The sequence below is a fragment of the Hyla sarda genome, chromosome 3, assembly GCF_029499605.1.
Source record: "Hyla sarda isolate aHylSar1 chromosome 3, aHylSar1.hap1, whole genome shotgun sequence".
Lineage (NCBI taxonomy): Eukaryota > Metazoa > Chordata > Amphibia > Anura > Hylidae > Hyla > Hyla sarda.
The window spans coordinates 383,212,040-383,236,997 of record NC_079191.1 but is presented as its reverse complement, the minus strand read 5'-3'; the positions used below and the strand labels follow the sequence as shown (position 1 = coordinate 383,236,997).

Genomic DNA, 24,958 nt, shown 5'->3' with positions numbered 1-24,958 from the left:
TGGTTATTTAGTTAAGGAGTCCAATTTCTTGTGAGACCAGTTCAACACTAATTCACTACATAATAGCAGAGCATTTATGGACTAATTTATAGAACAACTAGGGAAGAAAGCAAGGACTACTCCTTCTTGACAATAGAAAAAAATAGTAAAGCATTCCCAAGGTTGGAAACTTCTTACTTTTATTTAATCCATTAAAAAGATGCACACAGTCTTAAGCAGAAGGAATATATAATAGCTAAGTTGATATGTTTTGTTGTTGCCCACTTAATCATATGGCTTATGATTAAGTGGGTTACCACGAAACACGTCAAGCTGTTATAGTTCCCTTCTTCTGAGACTGTGTGTATCTTTTTAAAGGATTAAATAAAAGTTGAAAGACTTATCCAACCTTGGAAGCCATGGTCCTGACATGACCAGACAGTGAGCTGATTTGAAATTTTTTTTGGCTTGGATACTTTATGCCAGGCTACCTTGAGTGGTTTTCTTTCAGTCCTGTATGCATTGTCGTTTACTACATTTATCAGGACATGTGCTCACCACAAGCCAGCACACCATACGGTAGTAGGTAATGCAGAGTACTGTGTGCATCACTGGGCACTGTGCTAACCAGATGTAACACTGGCACACGCAGTCACCTAACTGTGTTGTGCTTGGGACACAATGGCCCTCATTTACTAAGAGTGGAGTGAAGTTTTCTTTGTGGGTTTTTATTCCCTACAATTTTTTTCCACCATATTTACTAAGGTTTCCCTACATTTTCCACTTTTCCTACACTTTGCTTTTTTTACACATGCTCTGATCTGTCTGGATTTCCTCAGCTGAAATCCAACGCATTTTATGTGGAGACCTTAGTAAATATGTTGTTTTTTTGCGAAAATATTTAGAACACGCCCCTTTTCAAGACCACGCCCCTTTCTCCCAGTGACCACGCCCCTTTTCCGGGTTTTCTTATCAAACTGGAGAGTTAGTCAGGTTTTTTTCAATTCTGCCGCAAATTCTGGCGCAAATTCAGGCAAAATTTCTGGCGCAATGCGACAGAATCTGGCGCACAACCCGACAAAACATGTTGTGTTTGCAATAGTAAATGAGGTCCAATATCTGCAAATGCCTTTCAGAAGGTTTGATACCAAGGGTTACAGACTGCTGCCTATGGTCTTTCCAGGAAGGATATCAAGATCAACCAGCGTAAGAATGAACTCATGGATTCATGCAATGCTTTCCACTGGAATTTATTATAGTAAATTGTAATGACTTCCATTTTTGTGATCAAGGGGTCCTAGCTTTTTATTCTATGAAAAATCTGTAGAGTGAAAAAAATGTACAACTACGGATCACAAGTTCCATATTTAAAGGACTTTCCCAGACTTTGGATTGATGTGCTATTCTCAATATCTGATGCTGACACCGGCCACCACTGCAGATCAGCTGTTCGGCAGAACCAATGTGCCCATATGTATAATGTGAACAGAGCCAGTAGCCTTGGTTTCATTCATTGATTAGTGGCAGTATCAGGTTACTGCAGCTCAGCTCTCATTCACGTCAGCTGCAGTAACCCGACACAGCCAGTACACTGTGGATGGCACCCCACAGATCAGATTTTGGTGGTGTATCCTAAGTATAGGTTGTCCATTAAAAATCCCATAAAACCCCTTTTATGGTCTATTCACACGTGCAGTATTTTGAGCAGATTTGATGCGAGGGATTTTCTGCTGCAGATCAAATCTGAGCAGAATATTGTACGTGTGAAAAGACCCTTAAGGTCATTTAATCTCAGTTGCATTGCTGCTAACAAGCCACTGATACTCCGTATAAAACAGGAAACATCAATTTTTCACATCTACTGAAGTTTACAATCTGTAAGATTTAAGTTTATTTGATTACAAGCAATAGCTGCTAAAATGTAACAGCCCTGCTTTGTATTGGCCTTGGGCTTTGAATAGCAGGCGACTGTGTGAAACAATAGGTCATGCTTTGGATCCCATCACTGATGGCTTTAGGGGGAGATATGTCTAAATGTATTTTATAACAATGATAGTAGCAGGATGTTACAGCTTCAGAGCATTAGCAATAGAAGCATTTATAGAGAATCTAAATTGCTATAGCATTCTCTATAAAATACGTTAATGTAAAAAAGGAAATTGAGAAGACGGCTTAGGCCAAAAAGATTACACTTGCTGTTACCTAATGTGGTCATATGAAGCTTCTGTCAAGTCTATGGAAATTATGTTCTTCAATACCTTAAATTTAATATGTATATATACGTATATATATATATATATATATATATATATATATATATATATTAAAGCTCTATGGTAGATATTTATGACACAATTAGTTTTGCAGGTATTGCTACTATATCAACAAGATTAGCCATTCAGACCATGTTTTTAGGTCCACGTTGGATTTTGCATGAGATGTTAGACATGTTGCCAATGGGCATCCGGTGGGGAAAGAGTAGTCTAACTATTAGTAAAGTCAATTTCCCGAACATATAGGCTGTTTGTACAGTACTCAAGGACAAGATTAACCACATTTGTGAGTCCCACAGAGAAAGTGCATAAATTCAGGAATTGGTTCAAATGTAGTCACAATAACACTACGTTCTGCCCATTCAGCTATGTGGGATGTATGGTGACATCTCTTTCTGACATTTTGCTTATCGATAGACCAACATAGAACGTGGTCTGAATGCTGATTAACTCAAATCCCAGCAGTTTAACATTTTAGATGCCACAATAAGTATTGACCAATTGCTGTGTAGGTTATGCGGTCTTCTTATTTTTTATTTTATTTTTTTCTGTCCACACAGGGGGTGGGAGGTGGGAGGTGCGGTGGGTCTTGGTGTATAATATAAGACACTTTGTATGATATCTGCTGTAATGATAAATGTGGAACGATATGTTTTTTAATGGAAATAATGATAATTGTCAAAACGAAAATAAAAAAATAAAAGAGTATTGACCAAGGCATTTAAGGGGTTTGGCATAGAAAGAGCTCCTGACGTGAAACCATAACCCATTGGGTTACCATAGCTGAATGGGCAGAACATGGCAGCTGTGGGCCTAGCAAAGGCACCCAGGACTGCCTTGGCTAAAAATCTTTGAGGCTGAGCTCTTGCCTGTTAGTATACTTATATTCTAAAACATTATAGAAGCAAATGAAGCAATGAACTGCTTTGAGCCCCCTAGTCAGGGAAAAAAAGTTATGATAAGATCAATAAAATTTAGGAGAATAAAACATTCCTCCCCCTTAAAAATGATTAAAAGGGAAGCACTTTTATTGTTTTAAAATAGAAAATATGGTACTGCTGCAATTGTAATGGAGGCCTTAAAACACATTCTCTCAAACACACCACATACGGTATTAAAAGAAAATACTTTTCTTTTCATTCATAAAAAATCTAGCAATTTTATGTACCTTTAAAGGGGTATTCCATCACTTAAAATGTGTTCCCTTTGCACAGAAAAGGGGAAAATGCCTGATCACAGAGGTTTCTGCTGATTGCAACTCTGTTCTGGAGATCACAAGGGGTCCCAGCAGCCGAAACCCCAGTGGTCAGACACTCTATGCGAGTCGTGTGGATATGTTTATAGATTTTTAAGTCCAGGAGTACCTCTTTAACTTAGTGCTCTACCCCAGTGCTGTTCTCATAATCATAGAGGGTAGATTCCCCATGATCAAAAATGAAAGGTAAAAATTGTGAACTGTTTGATAAAGTCTCCAGTAATAGATAAAGTTCCACCTCTAATATCAAGGAAGATGCTAAAGAAACGTATTTGTGCGTATGCTGTTGCCTTACGACTTTATCTAGGCCTCTGGCAGTACAACTACATGGTTCTGTCATCATACCTTCTACTATCTAATGAGGAAAAAATGACTCTGTCTCTGTCCCTGTCTATACGGCAAAGTAAGCTGCCGCAATCAGGAAATGTCAGCTCCTTGGGTGTGCCCCAGAAGAATTTTTGCATTTGAATATTCGCATAGAGAATAATAGGTAATTTCCTTGCATTGTTTAAATGTTTCATGTAAAAACCACTAAATATTCAGCCTTTTTCCTACTCTGAAAATCTTATTTTTAACATATTCAATGATAAATAATGGGTCTCCTGGATAGTGTTCTAATATACAGAGGAAACCTACATATCCTAATGCTTTTATTATTTGTTAAACACATTTGTTCCACCTTCTATGGTTAGAAAGCTTCACAATAGGAGGTGACAGACAGAGCCCTATAAATAAATGAGTGAATGCTGCCTCAACATCTTTTCTCCAGGTGTTTATGAGACCGATGTTAATTTCAGGGGTCATGTGCACCATGTGGCCAATGTACCAAAGAGGAAATTAATACAAAGGAAGACTTGGTGACCGCATTATTAATCATATGAACAGTCATTAGGGATATGGGTATTACATAAATTATAAAATGAAGTTTGGGAAGCCAAATAGATACTTACATTCATGTTTAGAAAATATATTGTAAACAGCAATATTATTGTGAGAATGTCACCTGAGTCTAGGAGGACCTCTTATACTCGGGTGACAGATTGACAATAGCCGTTTCTTACCACAACAGACCATATATGTGATTTCAGTTCAGTTATAGCTAGTGATGCCCCCACATAATGCTTAAATAATATCACTACTGTCATTACCACTGCAGACCATATACGATTTCAGTGCAGTCACATCTAGTGACTGACAGCTGATGTGTTCTCAGAGTCTTCACTTTCCCTTTTTATCTTCATCCAGCCCAGACCATCATAACTTCTCTGATTGAAGATGTTATCTGCTCTCTCTGGCCCATTTAAATATGATGATGTCTCCTGGTAAATGCAGACTATACAAAGACTTGTGTGGCCCCTGATTTCTGCAGCTATCCCATTCCTCCATCTATATAGCCCCTATCTTTTACACTGTCATCCTGCTGCTACCATTAATTCTGTGGCTGCTCTGTGTGTCCCCATTACCATGCCTACAGTGCTCCCAATACTTCCAAATATCACAGTGGGAAGGGTTGTAACTACAAACTAATAGTCCCCAGACCAAAGTGTGAAATGAAAGGCTTCTCCCTTTCAGCCAATCCACAGAACTTGAGATACTGTAAGTAACTGATCAGATGGATCCCACCATTGGGACCTCCACTGATCTTGAAAATGGAGGTCCCTTTTTCCTTTGGTGAATGGAGCAGTAGTGAACATGATCGCTCACCGCTCCGTTCATTGTCTTTGGGATCTCCATACATTGGTGAGTTCAGAGCTCAGCAATATCCCATAGAGAAAGGGGCGAGCAATCATGTGCACTATTTCTCCATTCACCTTTGGACAGGGACCACTGTTCTCATTATTGGTGAGGGTCCCAGGGGTTGGATCCGACTCATCAGACACTTATCACCTGGATAAATTATGATCTTTAAAGAGAAATGGTCAGCAGCATCACCCTCACTAACCTGCTGGACCATCTTGGGACACAACCTGACCCAAGGTAAAGAGAAAGACTTTACAAGAAAGTAAATGTTCTTCCGTTCTGTATTTAAAGAGATTGTGCCAACCAAAGGTGACAGAAATAAACAAGCAGTGCTCCTCTTCTAGAGACTATAACCATTATGCTGGTGTACCATCAGGTATGTCCAGAATATATGGACCTGTGACTACTTTTTAATAGATGAGTCTTACAATTCTTCTTTATCTGGATATTTAAAGATGCACGGGATCTTTCTGTGTTGTGACTACTGAGCACCACCTTTACATTTTTGCAGCAAGTCTTCAGTCATATTCCATTTGTAGGTAATGTGTGTCCTGTGCGGCGTATTGCCAACTCATTTTTTAACTTCCTGCTAACCATCAAGTATGCTGTGCCTCTACATGAGAAATAAAGGTCTACTCTTTAGTTAAAATCAATTGCTGATTGTCAAGTATTTTGTGCCTCTACATAAAAATAATAATAGGCCATCTACCTATGCCCTAATCAGCCTATATATTTGCGAAGTAGCGGTATACAGTGTGTGCCACTTTTATGATGTGACTTTCGTTGGCAGATATGGATTTCTGTGCTGGTAATTCTAGTGGGAATTTTGTGGGAGTGGTTTCCTAAGTGCACAGTTTATGCATTGATCTATGACGTGTGACTTTGCACAGTTTTGCACCACGGCCACTCCAGCTGGAACCAGGTGCAGGCAGCCGCACCGGACTGACTGACAAGTGCGCTCCACGTTAGCTCCAAGTCGCAAATAAACATTATACATCAAAAAGTGCAGGCATCTTAATAAATGCCGACCAGCTGTGCCTGGTGCCCCCTAGTGTGCCTTACAGGGGAAAAAAAAACAAAAGTCGAACATGCTAATAAGGGACACCCCGCCCAAAATTCTTCAATTAGCACCATAAAGAGTCCCTTACATGTTTTATTTTTATTATTGCTAATTCTATTAAATGTGCTTAGCCAAAGGAAATGAAATGACATTTTTTATGGAAAGCTTTTTGTAAAGTGAAAACTTCTCAGACATCTAAGTTAGAACATGGTCGACCATTCAGAGCAGCACTAATAAGAGAATCTACAGAATCTACCGAGCTTCAGATAGATTTGTGGATTGATTGGGTTTCTACACTCGAGCAGTTACACGATTCAACTCTCCACCTCTGGACTCTATAACAAGGGAAATGCTGTTGGAGAGTGCGGTAAATCATGCTTCTCAATCTGTCAGACTAATGGATGGATCTGTGCTGATGGGGGGAAGGGAGTTACAGTCCCTTTTTTAGGTTTGTCCCTTAGTTTCAGAGAAAATACATTTTCTTCAGAATCCAAGCACATTCCAAAAAATCATTAGCCTCCAACTTGAAAGGTTCACAGAAAATGGTATGGATAGTTCAGTATAGGAGAAGCCTACTGGTGACCTAGGATGACAACATTAAGACAGATGTTATTAGATGGTAATAGTGGCCACCTTTACAAATGCTCCTGTATCTGACAGTTATCTCTAAAACATAATTCCTGACTAACACGTTCCAAAATCTAGTTCTAAAACTTTCCGAAAATTATAAAGGTTTTAAAGGGGTACTCCATTGCCCCAGTGTTCAGAACATTTTGTTCCAAACTCTGGGTGTGGGCTGCGGGGGTTGTGATGTGAAGGCCACGCCCTAATGATGTCACACCACACCCCCTCAATGCAAGTCTATGCATTGAGGGGGCATGGCATTATGTCACAGGGGCGTGACCACAACATCATGACCCCCGAAGCCCGCACCCAGAGTTCAGAACAAAATGTTCCAAACGCTTGGGAAGTGTTCCAAATGCTGGGGAAGGGTAGACTGTGCAGAGGAAGAGTGGAGGAAGAATTGCTCATAGCAACCAATCAGATTGTTTCTTTAACATCAGAAAAATAAAATAAGCAATCTGAATGGTTGCTATGCTTCTCCACTTTTTCTCTGCACAGGTTTTGATAAATCTCCCCCAAAGAGTTGATACGGTCAGGCACTAGGGAACATTTTATGTCATATGTATTGGGGTATATTTGGAAATGAGCCAACCAGAGGGTAAGTTGTTTTCCCCCTCCTGTTATTGTCACTCTTTTAACTTTTTTTTAAGTGCCTTTATTAAAGTGTTGTGTGTATGTACTGTCACGATGCCGGCTGGCAGGTAGTGGACCCTCTGTGCCAGAGAGGGATTGGCGTGGACCGTGCTAGTGGACCGGTTCTAAGCCACTACTGGTTTTCACCAGAGCCCGCCGCAAAGCGGGATGGTCTTGCTGCGGCGGTAGTGACCAGGTCGTATCCACTAGCAACGGCTCACCTCTCTGGCTGCTGAAGATAGGCGCGGTACAAGGGAGTAGGCAGAAGCAAGGTCGGACGTAGCAGAAGGTCGGGGCAGGCAGCAAGGATCGTAGTCAGGGGCAACGGCAGAAGGTCTGGAAACACAGGCAAGGAACACACAAGGAACGCTTTCACTGGCACTAAGGCAACAAGATCCGGCAAGGGAGTGCAAGGGAAGTGAGGTAATATAGGGAAGTGCACAGGTGAAAACCCTAATTGGAACCACTGCGCCAATCAGCGGCGCAGTGGCCCTTTAAATCGCAGAGACCCGGCGCGCGCGCGCCCTAGGGAGCGGGGCCGCGCGCGCCGGGACAGAACAGACGGGGAGCGAGTCAGGTAGGGAAGCCGGGGTGCGCATCGCGAGCGGGCGCTACCCGCATCGCGAATCGCATCCCGGCTGGCAGCAGGATCGCAGCGCCCCGGGTCAGAGGACGTGACCGGAGCGCTGCAGCGGAGGGAGAGAAGCGAGCGCTCCGGGGAGGAGCGGGGACCCGGAGCGCTCGGCGTAACAGTACCCCCCCCCTTGGGTCTCCCCCTCTTCTTGGAGCCTGAGAACCTGAGGAGCAGACTTTTGTCAAGGATGTTGTCCTCAGGTTCCCAGGATCTCTCTTCAGGACCACAACCCTCCCAGTCAACTAAAAAAAAATTTTTCCCTCTGACCTTTTTGGCAGCCAAAATTTCCTTGACCGAGAAGACGTCCGAGGAGCCGGAAACAGGAGTGGGAGGAACAGATTTGGGAGAAAAACGGTTGAGGATGAGTGGTTTGAGAAGAGAGACGTGAAAGGCATTAGGGATACGAAGAGAAGGAGGAAGAAGAAGTTTATAAGAGACAGGATTAATTTGAGACAAAATTTTGAAAGGACCAAGATAGCGTGGTCCCAACTTGTAGCTAGGGACACGGAAGCGGACATATTTAGCGGAGAGCCATACCTTGTCTCCAGGGGAAAAAACGGGGGGAGCTCTTCTCCTCTTATCCGCGAACCTCTTCATGCGTGAAGAAGCCTGTAAAAGAGAATTTTGGGTCTCTCTCCATATAATGGAAAGGTCACGAGAAATTTCATCCACAGCGGGCAGACCAGAGGGCAAGGGGGTAGGGAGGGGGGGAAGAGGGTGACGGCCGTACACCACGAAAAATGGGGATTTGGAGGAGGATTCAGAGACCCTGAAGTTATACGAAAATTCGGCCCATGGAAGGAGATCTGCCCAGTCATCCTGGCGGGAGGAAACAAAATGTCGCAAATAATCACCCAGGATCTGGTTAATTCTTTCTACTTGTCCATTGGACTGGGGATGATATGCAGAGGAAAAATTTAATTTAATCTTGAGTTGTTTACAGAGAGCCCTCCAGAATTTAGACACGAATTGGACCCCTCTATCCGAGACAATCTGCGTAGGCAACCCGTGAAGACGAAAAATGTGTACAAAAAATTGTTTAGCCAACTGAGGCGCAGAAGGAAGACCAGGAAGAGGGATGAAATGTGCCATTTTGGAGAATCGATCAACGACCACCCAAATAACGGTGTTGCCACGGGAAGGGGGTAAATCAGTAATAAAATCCATACCAATCAGAGACCAAGGCTGTTCGGGGACAGGCAGAGGATGAAGAAAACCAGCGGGCTTCTGGCGAGGAGTCTTATCCCGGGCACAGATAGTGCAGGCTCGCACAAAGTCCCCAACATCCGTCTCCAGAGTCGGCCACCAATAGAAGCGGGAGATGAGTTGCACAGATTTCTTGATGCCCGCATGACCTGCGAGATGGGAGGAGTGACCCCATTTGAGGATTCCGAGGCGTTGGCGTGGAGAAACAAAGGTCTTTCCTGGAGGAGTCTGCCTGATGGAGGCAGGAGAAGTGGAGATCAGGCAGTCAGGTGGAATGATGTGTTGCGGAGGGAGATCAACTTCTGAGGCATCCGAGGAACGAGAGAGAGCATCGGCCCTAATGTTCTTATCGGCAGGACGAAAGTGAATCTCAAAATTAAATCGGGCAAAGAACAGAGACCACCGGGCCTGGCGAGGATTCAGCCGTTGGGCCGACTGGAGGTAGGAGAGGTTCTTGTGGTCGGTGTAGATAATAACAGGAAATCTTGATCCCTCCAGCAGATGCCTCCATTCCTCAAGTGCTAATTTAATGGCTAGAAGCTCTCGATCCCCGATGGAGTAGTTCCTCTCCGCTGGAGAGAAGGTCCTAGAGAAAAAACCACAAGTGACAGCATGCCCGGAAGGATTTTTTTGTAGAAGAACAGCTCCAGCTCCTACTGAGGAGGCATCAACCTCCAATAGGAAGGGTTTGGAAGGGTCAGGTCTGGAGAGCACGGGAGCCGAAGAAAAGGCAGACTTGAGTCGTTTAAAGGAGTCTTCTGCTTGAGGAGGCCAGGACTTGGGATCAGCATTTTTCTTGGTTAAAGCCACGATAGGAGCCACAATGGTAGAAAAATGTGGAATAAATTGCCTGTAATAATTGGCGAACCCCAAAAAGCGTTGGATAGCGCGGAGTCCGGAGGGGCGTGGCCAATTTAAGACGGCAGAGAGTTTGTCTGGATCCATCTGTAGTCCCTGGCCAGAGACCAAATATCCTAGAAAAGGAAGAGATTGGCATTCAAACAGACATTTCTCAATTTTGGCATAGAGTTGGTTGTCACGAAGTCTCTGAAGAACCATACGGACATGCTGGCGGTGTTCTTCTAGATTGGCAGAAAAAATTAGGATATCGTCCAGATATACCACAACACAGGAGTATAATAGATCACGAAAAATTTCATTGACAAAGTCTTGGAAGACGGCAGGGGCATTACACAGTCCAAAGGGCATGACCAGATACTCAAAGTGTCCATCTCTGGTGTTAAATGCCGTTTTCCACTCGTCCCCCTCTCTGATGCGGATGAGGTTATAGGCGCCTCTTAAGTCCAATTTAGTGAAGATGTGGGCACCTTGGAGGCGATCAAAGAGTTCAGAGATGAGGGGTAAGGGGTAGCGGTTCTTAACCGTGATTTTATTAAGACCGCGGTAGTCAATGCAAGGACGTAGGGAGCCATCTTTTTTGGACACAAAGAAAAATCCGGCTCCGGCAGGAGAGGAGGATTTACGGATAAAGCCCTTTTTTAGATTCTCCTGGACGTATTCGGACATGGCAAGAGTCTCTGGGGCAGAGAGAGGATAAATTCTGCCCCGGGGTGGAGTAGTACCCGGGAGGAGGTCGATAGGGCAATCATAAGGCCTGTGAGGAGGTAGAGTCTCAGCTTGTTTTTTGCAGAAAACATCCGCGAAGTCCATATAGGCCTTAGGGAGACCGGTTACTGGAGGAACCACAGAGTTACGGCAAGGGTTACTGGGAACCGGTTTTAGACAGTTCTTGGAACAAGAGGACCCCCAACTCTTGATCTCCCCAGTGGACCAATCCAGGGTTGGGGAATGAAGTTGAAGCCAGGGAAGTCCAAGGAGAATCTCCGAGGTGCAATTGGGGAGGACCAAAAGTTCAATCCTCTCATGATGAGATCCGATACTCATAAGAAGGGGCTCCGTGCGGAAACGTATGGTACAGTCCAATCTTTCATTATTTACACAATTGATGTAGAGGGGTCTGGCGAGACCAGTCACTGGGATGTTGAACCTGTTGACGAGAGAGGCCAAAATAAAATTTCCTGCAGATCCAGAGTCCAAGAAAGCCACTGTAGAGAAGGAGAAGGCAGAGGCAGACAACCGCACAGGCACAGTAAGACGTGGAGAAGCAGAGTAGACATCAAGGACTGTCTCACCTTTGTGCGGAGTCAGCGTACGTCTTTCCAGGCGGGGAGGACGGATAGGACAATCCCTCAGGAAGTGTTCGGTACTAGCACAGTACAGGCAGAGGTTCTCCATACGGCGTCGTGTCCTCTCTTGGGGTGTCAGGCGAGACCGGTCGACCTGCATAGCCTCCACGGCGGGGGGCACAGGAACAGATTGCAGGGGACCAGAGGAGAGAGGAGCCGAGGAGACGAAACGCCTTGTGCGAACAGAGTCCATATCTTGGCGGAGTTCCTGACGCCTTTCAGAAAAACGCATGTCAATGCGAGTGGCTAGGTGAATAAGTTCATGTAGATTAGCAGGAATTTCTCGTGCGGCCAGAACATCTTTAATGTTGCTGGATAGGCCTTTTTTGAAGGTCGCGCAGAGGGCCTCATTATTCCAGGACAATTCTGAAGCAAGTGTACGGAATTGTACGGCGTACTCGCCAACGGAAGAATTACCCTGGACCAGGTTCAACAGGGCAGTCTCAGCAGAAGAGGCTCGGGCAGGTTCCTCAAAGACACTTCGGATTTCCGAGAAGAAGGAGTGTACTGAGGCAGTGACGGGGTCATTGCGGTCCCAGAGCGGTGTGGCCCATGACAGGGCTTTTCCGGACAGAAGACTGACTACGAAAGCCACCTTAGACCTTTCAGTGGGAAACAGGTCCGACATCATCTCCAGATGCAGGGAACATTGGGAGAGAAAGCCACGGCAAAACTTAGAGTCCCCATCAAATTTATCTGGCAAGGATAAGCGTATCCCAGGAGCGGCCACTCGCTGCGGAGGAGGTGCAGGAGCTGGCGGAGGAGATGACTGCTGAAGCTGTGGTAGCAACTGTTGTAGCATAACGGTCAGTTGAGACAGCTGTTGGCCTTGTTGCGCTATCTGTTGTGACTGCTGGGCGACCACCGTGGTGAGGTCAGCGACAACTGGCAGAGGAACTTCAGCGGGATCCATGGCCGGATCTACTGTCACGATGCCGGCTGGCAGGTAGTGGACCCTCTGTGCCAGAGAGGGATTGGCGTGGACCGTGCTAGTGGACCGGTTCTAAGCCACTACTGGTTTTCACCAGAGCCCGCCGCAAAGCGGGATGGTCTTGCTGCGGCGGTAGTGACCAGGTCGTATCCACTAGCAACGGCTCACCTCTCTGGCTGCTGAAGATAGGCGCGGTACAAGGGAGTAGGCAGAAGCAAGGTCGGACGTAGCAGAAGGTCGGGGCAGGCAGCAAGGATCGTAGTCAGGGGCAACGGCAGAAGGTCTGGAAACACAGGCAAGGAACACACAAGGAACGCTTTCACTGGCACTAAGGCAACAAGATCCGGCAAGGGAGTGCAAGGGAAGTGAGGTAATATAGGGAAGTGCACAGGTGAAAACCCTAATTGGAACCACTGCGCCAATCAGCGGCGCAGTGGCCCTTTAAATCGCAGAGACCCGGCGCGCGCGCGCCCTAGGGAGCGGGGCCGCGCGCGCCGGGACAGAACAGACGGGGAGCGAGTCAGGTAGGGAAGCCGGGGTGCGCATCGCGAGCGGGCGCTACCCGCATCGCGAATCGCATCCCGGCTGGCAGCAGGATCGCAGCGCCCCGGGTCAGAGGACGTGACCGGAGCGCTGCAGCGGAGGGAGAGAAGCGAGCGCTCCGGGGAGGAGCGGGGACCCGGAGCGCTCGGCGTAACATGTACATGCATTTCTGATATATTAAAGCTATGTATATATTTTAAGACATTACTTTGACAGGGTGTGCGCTATTTTATAGTGGTTTTATTTATTTTATCTTTGCGTTATTAGACATCCTTTCCATGCATCACTCACATTTGATGCATTTTAATAAAAAAACAAATTACCAAAATTGGGGTAAAAAATATAACATGAATTACCACAATTTGCATAATTGTAATAACACTATGTATTTTACTGCAATGTTACTCATTCAAGGCAAAAACTGAGCAGTATTGCAACATTTGAACACTGACTTATTCTATCAGCACTGATGGGACAACATGGAGGGACAACCCAAATAATACTGAATTCAGTTGTGCATTTCTAGCAGGAATGATAGAAGGCACAATACTGACTTGTAAGAAAGGAGGCTTCAAAATTGTGTTTAATGGGGAAACAAGTATTTACTAAAACAGAAAGAAGTGGTGATAGATCCTCTTTAATGCCGAAAAAAGCTAAGAAGAGTTTTCTTGTTCACTAGCTAATTGTACCACAAGATCAATACTACGACAACGAAGTTTTGACAAAGGAGAGACAGTGACATTTGCAAGGTAATTTTCATTTTGTCCTTTTGTTTAGAGCCTTGTGTAGTTTGGTAAACAGTGAATGAAATCCAGCTCACCACCAAGGTCGTGCGTGCACAGAAGCCGTGTGGACTACATGTATGACTGTAGATAGAACAAAGATGGAGTCAATCAAAACAGGCACAGTTCACAGATCACATGGACCAGAGAGTGACGCAGGATGAAACATTAATAATGTAGTATAACATCCTGCCGTTTGTTCGTTCTTGCTGGGAATCTAGTTCCAAATTTTAGGATACAAAAAACTAATCGGCGGGATGTTATACTACATTATTATTGTTTCATCCTTCGGTATTCATTCCATCTGACCATTGGGGTTCTTTACCCCGCAGGTTTATGTATTTCTATCCTGTGGGTGTATAGATATTCTATAGATATGTATTCTTGGCATTCATTCCTCTGCACCATTTCTCATGCAATGTACACTGTATGTGGTATCTTATATGCATATTTGCTTTATTATTTCTGATGTAGTATATACATTTTTCCCATATACATTTAATATTCTTATGTCTCTTTTTCGACATGAGGTCTTACGTTCTGAAGAACTAGCTCCTCTTTGCCTCCCCCCCCCCCCCAGTTTCCCATATATGTTGCTCCATTTTAGATCTGTACTATTCTTCACATGGTTATTGTTGAGCACAACTGAGTGGAGTACACTGAGTTTTTGTAGATAATAATATTAGCTCTTACATTTCTGATTAGTATTTAGTAGTTTTGTATATGTGTGTATAAATATTTCTGTATCACAAGTTTTTGTATGGGGCTGATATTATTTTATCACTTTCAATATAAAGAAGAGACTAGGCCGATAGCAGCCGCAATGTGCAAGTATACTGCGCACGGGCGGCGACTTGCACATCGCACTGTGTCTGCTCGTAGCGGCTTATTGCCGCTCTGAGCAGGCAGATCCAAAGGCACCATGTAGCACTCCTTCAGCGGCGGATCTGCAGCATAAAATACGCTGTGGATCCGCTCATCTGATGTACCCTTAGTGGGAAACATGTACCTACAGTGTTTAGGATAACATGTCCCAGACAATACATACATGTATAATCTAAGGAGACTATTTTTATTGACTTTAGGACTTTAGGAAGAAGTCAAGGTAAAATACTATATTCATCAGGTAAACTGTCAGTAAACTCAGTTGAGCTTCAAGGTGAACAGCCATAGCGGGCAAGATCTTGCAAATATAATAAATGGAAAATAAAAGCTTCTCCATTGATGCATAGACACAATGTAAAAAAAAAAACACGAAATTTACAATGTACAGTTTATGTTCTGGAAACACTTGATATAAAAGCAGAGCCTTATTTGAACATCTGTTTTTATTTGCTATATAAAATTCAGCTTTTGCTTTCACTATGGTACATACTGTGTGGCGAGAATTGTAGGAAACCTCTGATTTGTTTAGCATTATAGAAATGGCTCATAGTCATAGTAAACATAGTTCTGTTCCTTGCCACCAGTCAAACAGTTTGGTCTTCTCCCGGCCTGTCAGGAGACCAAACTCAGGAAGTGTGCGGGACATGGCAAGGCACAGCTCTTACAGGCTTCAATGATGTTGCGCCTGCTGGGGAACACCCTCTTTCTCCTGCCTGGTGTTCACACAATGTGATCAAGGTAAAAGATATGATACAGAGCTCGTTACGCTGAATTTTTTTTTTTTTTGGGCAGGAGGGGTTTTAGGAGTAGTTAGGGAATATAATCTGAATTAGTTTGGAAATATGGTTTGATGACAGGTACTCTTTAATGAACAGAAATTCAAGCCCACGTGACATCAACAGGATTCTGTCACAGAATTCCATAAAATATAAGACGGGTCTTTTATTTATGCGAAAAGCGGAATTGACACAGCGGAATGCCCGATGCAGAAATTCCGCTTGAAGTGAATGTGCAGTCAATTTCCGGCAGATTTCTTCAACAGAAATTCTGCTGTCTGAACATGGCCAAAAGATGCACCAGATTTTTAAACAGCATTCTCCACTTTTAAAAATCTGGTGCATTTGTAGAATGTCTAGGCTAGACTAAGAATCTCACACATTTATGAGTTATGCCCCCCCAACATGTGCATTAACAGACGCTTTTCCATTGAGCTCTAATTAAACTCAATAACTGCTTTCTTTGGTGCTTAATACAAAGGAAAACAGTGTAAGCATAGTCTAATACAAGTGCCCTGTATTACAGCCATGTATTAAATGCTAAAACTGTAACAATTACCCATTATTGCATTCTTTTAAGTGCATATATTATATTTTCTGGCCAGCAGAAAAGTCATTCCAAGGAGCGTAACTATAGGGGGGGGGGGGGTGCAAAGGTATCAGTCGCATCAGGGCCCTGATGCCTAAGGGGGCCGAAAGGCACCTCTGCCCAGTCGGAAAGCACTGATATAATAAATGGTGCACAGTTGACACAGGATCCTGTTACGGATTTTGCACTGGGGCCCTGAAGCTACAAGTTACGTCTCTGGTTATTCCATTGGTTCGAAATAATCATTTGATGATATTATATTCTAAAATGAGTCATTTTTACTTGTTAGAGTTACGTTGCACATGGCTGAAGTCAGAGCCAAGACATCTCACATAACTGTAGTAACCTAAGTAAAGGCTCAGAAGCAATACAGACTAAGGGTGTGTCCACAAATTAAAGTGTACCTGCCAGAACCCACAAAAATAAAAAATAAACTGTTATATGTGACTCAGTACCTCATCCTGATCATGTACATGTAATTTTTATTTATCTATCACCCATATTTCACTAAAAATAGCATACTTCAGCGTATTACTGTCTTTGCCATCTTGTCAAAGGGAGGGGCATGTCCTTCTCTTGCCTGCACTGTGATGACTCCTCCCCTTCCCTCACTCTGCTGACTCACTGCTTTGGGAAGCTTGGCAGCCCTGTTCTGTAACCCTTTCCTCTCTGGTTTTATGCTGTATACACATACACACACACACACACACAAACACACAATGATTATTGGAGATTGCCTGTACGCAAAGACAATGTGGTGAGTGTATAACTTACATCTTCCTATGACATTCATGCTTAGGCAGTCCTGTGTCATCCTTAGGCAGTCCTGTAATGCTGGGACTTTTTGGGTAGTTTTGGAATAGTTGGAGGTACAGTGTTTGGATAACTCTTTTTTGCAGCAGTGCTGCCTTCAGCTGTGTGCCTACAGCTTTTGCAAAACTACAACTCCCAGTATGCCCAGACATCCTTTGACTCTCCAGGCATGCTTGGAGTTGGAGTTTTGAAACTGCTGGAGGCACATGTTTGGTAAAACTCTGTGTTACAACAGTGTTGCTGCAGGGTGTATTCCTCCTGCAGCCTTGTCAATCAGCCTTCTCATGTCCATGACCCTTGGACACACTCATTCTGCTGTGAGGACTCATCAGTTTCATGGGGACCCCTAGTGGTGGGATTTTGAAAGGCAGTTTTCTTTAATAAAATGTGGAAATTTTTTCAAGAAATATATAAGAAAAACTATCGTTTTGCCAAGATGTACAACATATGGAAAGTTTTTATATCTGACAGTGCCCATTTAAAGTTTTGTATTGGAATTATTAATAAAAAAGCCAGGAACAGATCCTAAATGGAGGACACATATAAAGGAAAAAACTGAGGCTTCTACTGTTATTGAATAGGAAGACAGGACTTGATTTCAAAATAAAAAACGTGTTTACTGGGTAAAGGTTACCAGCTTGCAAATTAGGTAACATTGGCTCTGTAAAGAAAAAGTCACATGACATCTCATATAATAGACAACCTCTAAAACAGTTAATAGTAAGCCTAGAGCCATATTTTAGAACATAATGATGGTGTCTGCAGAGCACACAAGACTTAATGTACTCCATAGAATATGCTGTAAATCCTGCATGAGGCAGTATAAATACAGCTGAAAATAGCATGTCTGTTATAGGTAGACTGCGTGTGGAGTTAGACAAATATGGGCAGATCCATTACAACTATCCCCATTGTCTTCTTGTCAATGCGATTTATTTTACTGACTCGGTTTAGTAAATAAACATTAACATGAGTAAAGGAAACTGAAGGCTGATTTTATAGCTTAAAAATACCAAAATAGAGTCCCAGGGTCCTAAGAAATATGTATAGTGATATTCCTGACAGTTTTCCCATTAATCTAAATGAGAAGTTTCCCTAAAAAGTCCTTGTACTTGTTAGAACTATGTCACATGATCTGGCACATGATGTCCAATTTGGAAGCTGGTTTGGTCGGTGTATTCAGACGCCCTGCGCTACATGTGCTGCAGTGAAGAAGTAGTTCCTCATATTGGTGTTCCTATATCTGATTGGCTCTCTCCAGTATTGGGGGGGGGACATTTTTAAACTTGACCCCACTGAGTAAACGCCACCCCCGGAAGCTTGGATTTTGCTATTGTTCTTCTGTTAATGTGTTGTTTATAATCCATGTATGTTATGTAAATCTCTACTTTTAATGTAAGCCGGACGTTGCTTGTATGCACCTGCTTGTATACTGCACTAACATTTAATAAAGCCTAATAAAAGTGACTGGTGAGTGGCTGCTCCTCTGTTCCAATTGGACTTTGTCTTTACTTTTAATGATATTTACATACCGTAGTTAACCTTGAATATTTTTCCATTGACATTATGTAATTTTGTGTAAATTAGCTTGATGATCCCTACCCCAAGGGTGTCCCCTTGATTTTCAGCTGCAGCTTCATTTTAATATAATAGTTTTTTGGTTATATATATATATATATATATATATATATATATATATATATAAAATTAAATTAACAGTATATTATATCTATGGATGTGCATCTTTTTTTTGTAGATTTTCATAGACGTATCTTAGAATTGGATAACAGTTCAATACTCCTGAATGACATTTCTGACAGTTTTCCTATCAATCAAACGTAGACGATTACCTAAAAGACTTTGTACCACTTCATAGAGCTGCGGATTACACTTATCCTGCTATTAACTCCCGAGGATTGAAGTATTGATAATAGAGATTTATATATTCACACACCATTTTTTGCCTTATTTTTAGACTTTAGACTTTTTTTTCAGCCTTCTTTGCTGTTTTTTCAGCCATGAAACAAGGCTTTAAAAATGGTGCGTGACCTTAGGCTAGGTTTCCACACAGGTATTTTTCTGGTGTTTTTATGGAAACAGTCACTACAGTTTTGTGTCAAAGCCAAAAGTGGACCCAGCAGGAAGGAGAAGTAGAAGTTCTTCCACTATATTTCTCATTCCCTTTGAATACACTTTTGAAAAACGCAGTGGCAGGTCTCCAAAAGATACCAAAAAAAAAAAAACTGCTGTTTTTTTGGAAACAGTAACTACAGTTTTTGAGCCACAGCCAGAAGTGTATTTAAAATGAATGGGAAATATAAAGGAAGGACTTAGGATATGAACACACTACGTTCTTGCCCATGTTAATCCTAACATTGACATTGAGTCAAAAACAGGATGCCGAAGTATGCTGTTAACATACCCCATTAACTTCTATGGTCAAACATACTCAGTTCGGGACATATCCGCTGGGGACTCAGTTCAGGACGTATCCGCTATTTTAAGCTGACTCATGACGGGGCTGTTTCGCCTTTGAAATCTAGGTGACTCCGTTCGGCCATAGAAATAAAAGGGCGTCTGTGCTCCTGTTACCAGTATACATTGGCATCCCATTTTTGGCGGAGAAGATTAACGGGGGCCAGGGAGTACAGTGAAATCTCCCTTAGGGGGACACCTCCCAATAGCGGACAGTTTTTAATTCCCCGGCAGAGTCCCATAAGACTCAATGTATTTGCACCCTCCCAATAGTGGATGCGGACACACCCAATAGGGGACAAAACACTCCCAATAGGGGACAACCAGGCTTATGTACCAGCCCTACCTTGTACACAGAGCTACCATCAGGGTGTACACCCAATTCCCTAGTAAGGGGCCCAGATTTCCAAGGGTCCCCGGCCCCCACTGCAGCCTCCTGCAGCGGCCTCAGCACAGAAGCAGAAGACCACTGTTTAAACAGTGGTCTCATGCTTCTGTACATCTGCCAGCCATATCATTCACCCCCCTCCTTCCCTGATCCTCCCATGTCACTTTATTCCCCCTGTGTCAAGTCACCCCCCCTTTATTAGCCCCTGTGCCACATCATTTCCTCTTCAACCCCTCTGTGCTATTTTATTCCCCTTTATCCCCCTGTGCCACTTCATAAAAAGGGTGATGATGAATTTACACAGAGGGTAATAATGAATGGGTAATGAAATGGCACAGGGGGATCAAGGGAAAATTATGTGGCACAGGGGGTAAGGGGTGATAATCTGGCACAAGGCATAAGGTGGCACAGGGTATAAAGGGGGGGATAAAGGGTGATTAAATGGCATAAGAAGACTGTACTGTAATATTGCTATTTATCATATTTTATAGGTAATACACTCTGGAGTGAGTATAGGACAGGATTCAGACATTTAGAAAGGTTTTTGTGGACACTTTTTTATTCCCCGTGAGTGTCTGCTATAGGGAGATTCTACTGTAGTATGTGTGTACCCTTATTCTTCTCCTTCTTACTGGATCCACTTCTGACTCTGGCTCAAAAACTGCAGTGGCAGTTTTATTAAAAATGCCGGAAAAAAAGCTGTGTGGAAACCTAGTCTAAGGCTTAATGGTCTAAAGGATTGCTTCTAAATACATGGGATATCTAACACAAAGGCTATGTTCACACACTGTATTTTGCCCTTGGTTTTGGTTAAATATCCTTAGTGGAACAAATCCAGAGAAAAACTGTAATTGAAAGACGCGCACCTTTCTCTGTGTCGATTGTATGGAAATACTGAGCAAAATCCTTAGCAAAGTATTATGTGTGAACATAGCCTAACAGTGACTTTACTAGTCTGAAGAATCTCTTGTAATTTCATGGGTTCACACACAGTATTTTAGTTGTATTTTTATTACATTTTTTTTAGCCAAAACCAGATATGGGCAAAAAAAAAAAAAAAATCTAAATCTGCAAATCTTTCCATTATAGTATGTATAGTATTTATCATTTTCCCTCCTTGCTTTGGGCTAAAATACTGACCAAAATACTATGTCTTAAAAGCATAAAGCACAAAATATCAACACTGATATCGTTGCCATGTTATTCAAGCATATTTAGATGTTGTGTTTTTATTTTTTTATTATTATTATAATAAAACCAAAACTATAAACACTTGAAAAAAAAATATTAAAAACAATAATAATAATGATAATAATATATATATATATATATATATATATATATATATATATATATATAGGCTTGAAAAAAATCCTGGAGAGGATCGAAACGTCGCTGCTCTTTGTTCACATTTTTTTGATGGAATAAATCCACCTTTTCACTCTATGGAGTGCTGCACTGGTTTCTATTTTTAGATATATATGTATATATATATATATATATATATATATATAGTGTACATGTATTTGTATATTTATATATTTATACGTGATTATAATTTATGTATATATTTGTAAAAAGATAATTTATTCATAGCAAACTCTTTTTTATTCTCAACATATTTCTATTTCTGCTTCTGTAAAGTCACCACATTGATTATATCCTACTTTTTCGACCCCCTCTATCTTTTCTATACTTTTTTTTAGGTATAGTTTTGACAACTCACCAGTCTAAACAGGTTACTAAAATGAGAAAACATTATATTTTGCTACAGTAGGTGACCACCTCTTTATTCCTATCTCACATGGTCACAATTACGCACTTTCTAGTGCTGGGTTCTCCAACCAGTGTGCCTCCAGCTGTTGCAAAACTACAACTCCTAGCAAGCCCGGACAGCCAAAGGCTGTCCGGGCTTGCTAGGAGTTGTAGTTTTGCAACAGCTGAAGGCACATTGGTCGGGAAACGCGGCTCTAGTGTTACCTTCCAGTGCTTTTACAATAGAAAGCATGGGGACTATTAAATGAGCATCAACGACACATGAGAGAAAAAAAATCCCAAATAAAAATTTGCTTTCCATGTGCTCTAGAGACAAATCCAGTTTGGCAACGAAGCCCAATGTATGATGTTCCTCTAAAGAAGGGTTATCAAAAATATATACACATCTCCGTCCAACAACAAACATATATCCTAATCCCTGTTAAAGCTGTAATTGAATGGGGCTTATTGAAGGTCAAAGCACTTGATAGACATCATTGTCAATACATGGGGGGGGGGGGGCAAAAAGCGAGGTTATTAGTATGGACGATACTAAGGTACTAAGTCCTTAAGGCTACTCCAACTCCTGTCATTGACTGCCTCTACCAGGATGAGTGGGGGATCATAAGAGTTGTAGTTCCGGAGTTACGACATAGTGTGTTAACCCTTTATAGTGCAAAGTTGACTGCACTTTCAACCACATGACGTAGAAATAGCCTTATAATCAAGGCCTAATTTGTTACCTTTTATGAATTTACTCTATATTGTGCAAATTCCAGCACTCAGCCCCATTCTATATAGAACAGGAAAAAAATGTATTTAGCAGATACGGCATTAAGTGTAAGAATATATACAATAAAAGCATAAATAATAATAAAAATCCTTGTATACCATTACTACAATTTTTTCCACCAGGTTTTGCTATTTTACACTCCATTCCCTCGCTGCCAACACCTTTCCCAGTGCCTGTACAGCCGGAGAGAATATTAGGTAAGTACAGTCAATCGTTTACAGTGGGGTTTGCTAGGTGCTCGACACATTTCAGTCTTCTACAGAAAGAAAAGCCGTGCCGACCTGAACTTTACATCGTATGAACTGTGCTTTAAATGACCCAAATGGGATACATATCCCAATAGCCAGGCTGACACCAAAAATTAGTCTTTGTTTTATGAAGGGCTAGCAAACTTGCCTGGATCCCGATTCGTTTGGGAAAAAAAATTTATACACTGTTTTTCTAAAGACACAAAGCATGGCAGTAACTGTATAGTGCATTCAGAAGATTATATAAAGGGGGGGGGGGAAAGAGAGAGAGAAGACCGTGTTACCTTTCTGGCCCCACCAAAGCCGTATTCCTTAGCAAGTTGTTTGGCTTCTTGCTCTCCTCCTTCATGTAAGTCCACCAAAAAATTCCCAGTGAGAACAGGTCTGTTATCAGCAGATGCAGAGATACTAGCACACAGCAAAGCCATGCCAGTGATCACACACTCTATCACAAAGCCTTCCCTCATCTTCCTGACTTGCTAGAGAAATGATAGGGAAAGCAGCCTGCAAGTCTGCAAAAGAGAGGAAGAAAATGCTGATGCTGGAGAAATTAAAGGGGCAGCCTAGGAGCCTTATTCCTACTGCATCTCTCCTTGCAGCATGCTATAACTCTGCTCCTGAGGATGCTCAGCTGTATGTGTGTGTATGTGAGTCTACTTCTGATGCCAAATCTGCATCTCAGCTCCTCCTCATCTATAATTCATTAGAGGCTCAAAGCCAGTACCAAAGTAGGTCACGTGTGAAGGACTCCCAACCAATGGCTTGCTGCTGGATGAGAGAGAGAGCCAAGATAAGCATTTCACTCCCCCTTTGTCAAGGGCTGCTCATTAGTGCCTAGCCACTGGCTTCCTGATTCAGCACCCTGGAGAATTCCTCCATGTCTTCAGCTGCTCCACAACTGTCAAAAAAAAGGAGATGCTCAGTCAGGGAAAACCCACAAGGGATGAGAACTGTTAGAGAACTGATGTCATTCCGTACACCTACATATGGGGAGATCCTAAATTGTTATAGAGGGGAGCGATGAACACTGAGACCTACAGAGAAGTCAGGTTACTCGTTAGTGTGCAATCTACATAACCGTCCACACTAATGATACATTCATTAAAGATAATCCTGGCCGGGATGCTGTTGTATCGGAAATCTGAGAAACCTTCTTTAACGGATTGTTCTTGCTGTAGCTATTTCAGAATGTAGATCACATATGTTCTTGGATGAAAAGAAAGATCATAGATATGAGCTTAATACAGATAGATGTGAGCTTGATACAGATGGATAGATAAAGATAGATCACAGATGGATAGAAGCTAGATAGATCAATCATAGATATATATGCTTAATATAAATATATCATAGATAGATATACGTTTGATACAGACAGATCATAGACAGATATGAGCTTGATACAGATAGATCTTAGATAGAAATGAGCTTCATATAGATAGATCATAGATAGACATGATATACATAGATTTCATATATGCTTGATAAAGATGGATCACAGATAGGCATGAACTAGATACAGATGGATAGATGGATGGATAGAAAGATAGATAGATAGATAGATAGATAGATGGATGGATGGATGGATAGATGGATAGATGCATGGATAGATAGATAGATGGATAAATAGATAGATGGATAAATAGATAGATGGATAGATAAATAGATAGATAGATAGATAGATAGGAGAGATGACAGACAGAGATATATGCGATAGATAGACAAGACAGACAGACAGATAGATAGTGGATGGATAGATACATAGATAGATGGATAGATAGATAGATGGATAGATAGATAGATAGATGGATAAATAGATAGATGGATAGATAGATAGGAGAGATGACAGACAGAGATATATGAGATAGATAGACAAGACAGACAGACAGATAGATAGTGGATGGATAGATAAATAGATAGATGGATAGATAGATAGATAGATGGATAGAAGCTCGGTACAGAGGGATCTAAGATTTAAGCTTGATACAGACAAACAGAGAAGCAGGGATTTACTGCACACTACAGTCTGAAAGCAAATCACAAAATAGCAACAAACGACGTGTCATCCCAGGATTTCCCATAGTGAATTACATGGATCTGGCAATCAAGAAGATAGGGGGAAGAAAAAAATAATAAAATGTCAGCACAAAACTCCACTGTGATCATTTTGTTCTATTGTTTTGTTGCCAGGGCTTGGTTCTGCTATTAACAACACAGTGCTAATATCAGTTCTGATGCTGCAGATCTCAGCAAACCCATCATTATTTTCTCTGTGTATGAAGGTGAAGTACGCTGACATTAAAGGAGAAAGGAGTATTAAGGAGCCAGCAAGATAGGGTGTCACTGTGTTTATTCTTGTGCTTTCTAGA

The 24,958-nt window shown here is 42.2% G+C and overlaps 1 protein-coding gene across 1 annotated transcript in view; it reads right to left on the bottom strand.

Moving 5' to 3' along the window:
- Positions 1 to 23,273, bottom strand: part of PCSK2 (proprotein convertase subtilisin/kexin type 2) — a 221,046-nt gene extending 197,773 nt beyond the window's left edge. Inside the window, exon 1 of the mRNA XM_056567901.1 lies at positions 22,874 to 23,273. Within this exon, the coding sequence (XP_056423876.1) occupies positions 22,874 to 23,056 (183 nt within the window). The 5' untranslated portion in view covers positions 23,057 to 23,273. The remainder of the gene's footprint in view (positions 1 to 22,873) is intronic.
- Between the last annotated feature and the right edge of the window lie 1,685 nt (positions 23,274 to 24,958).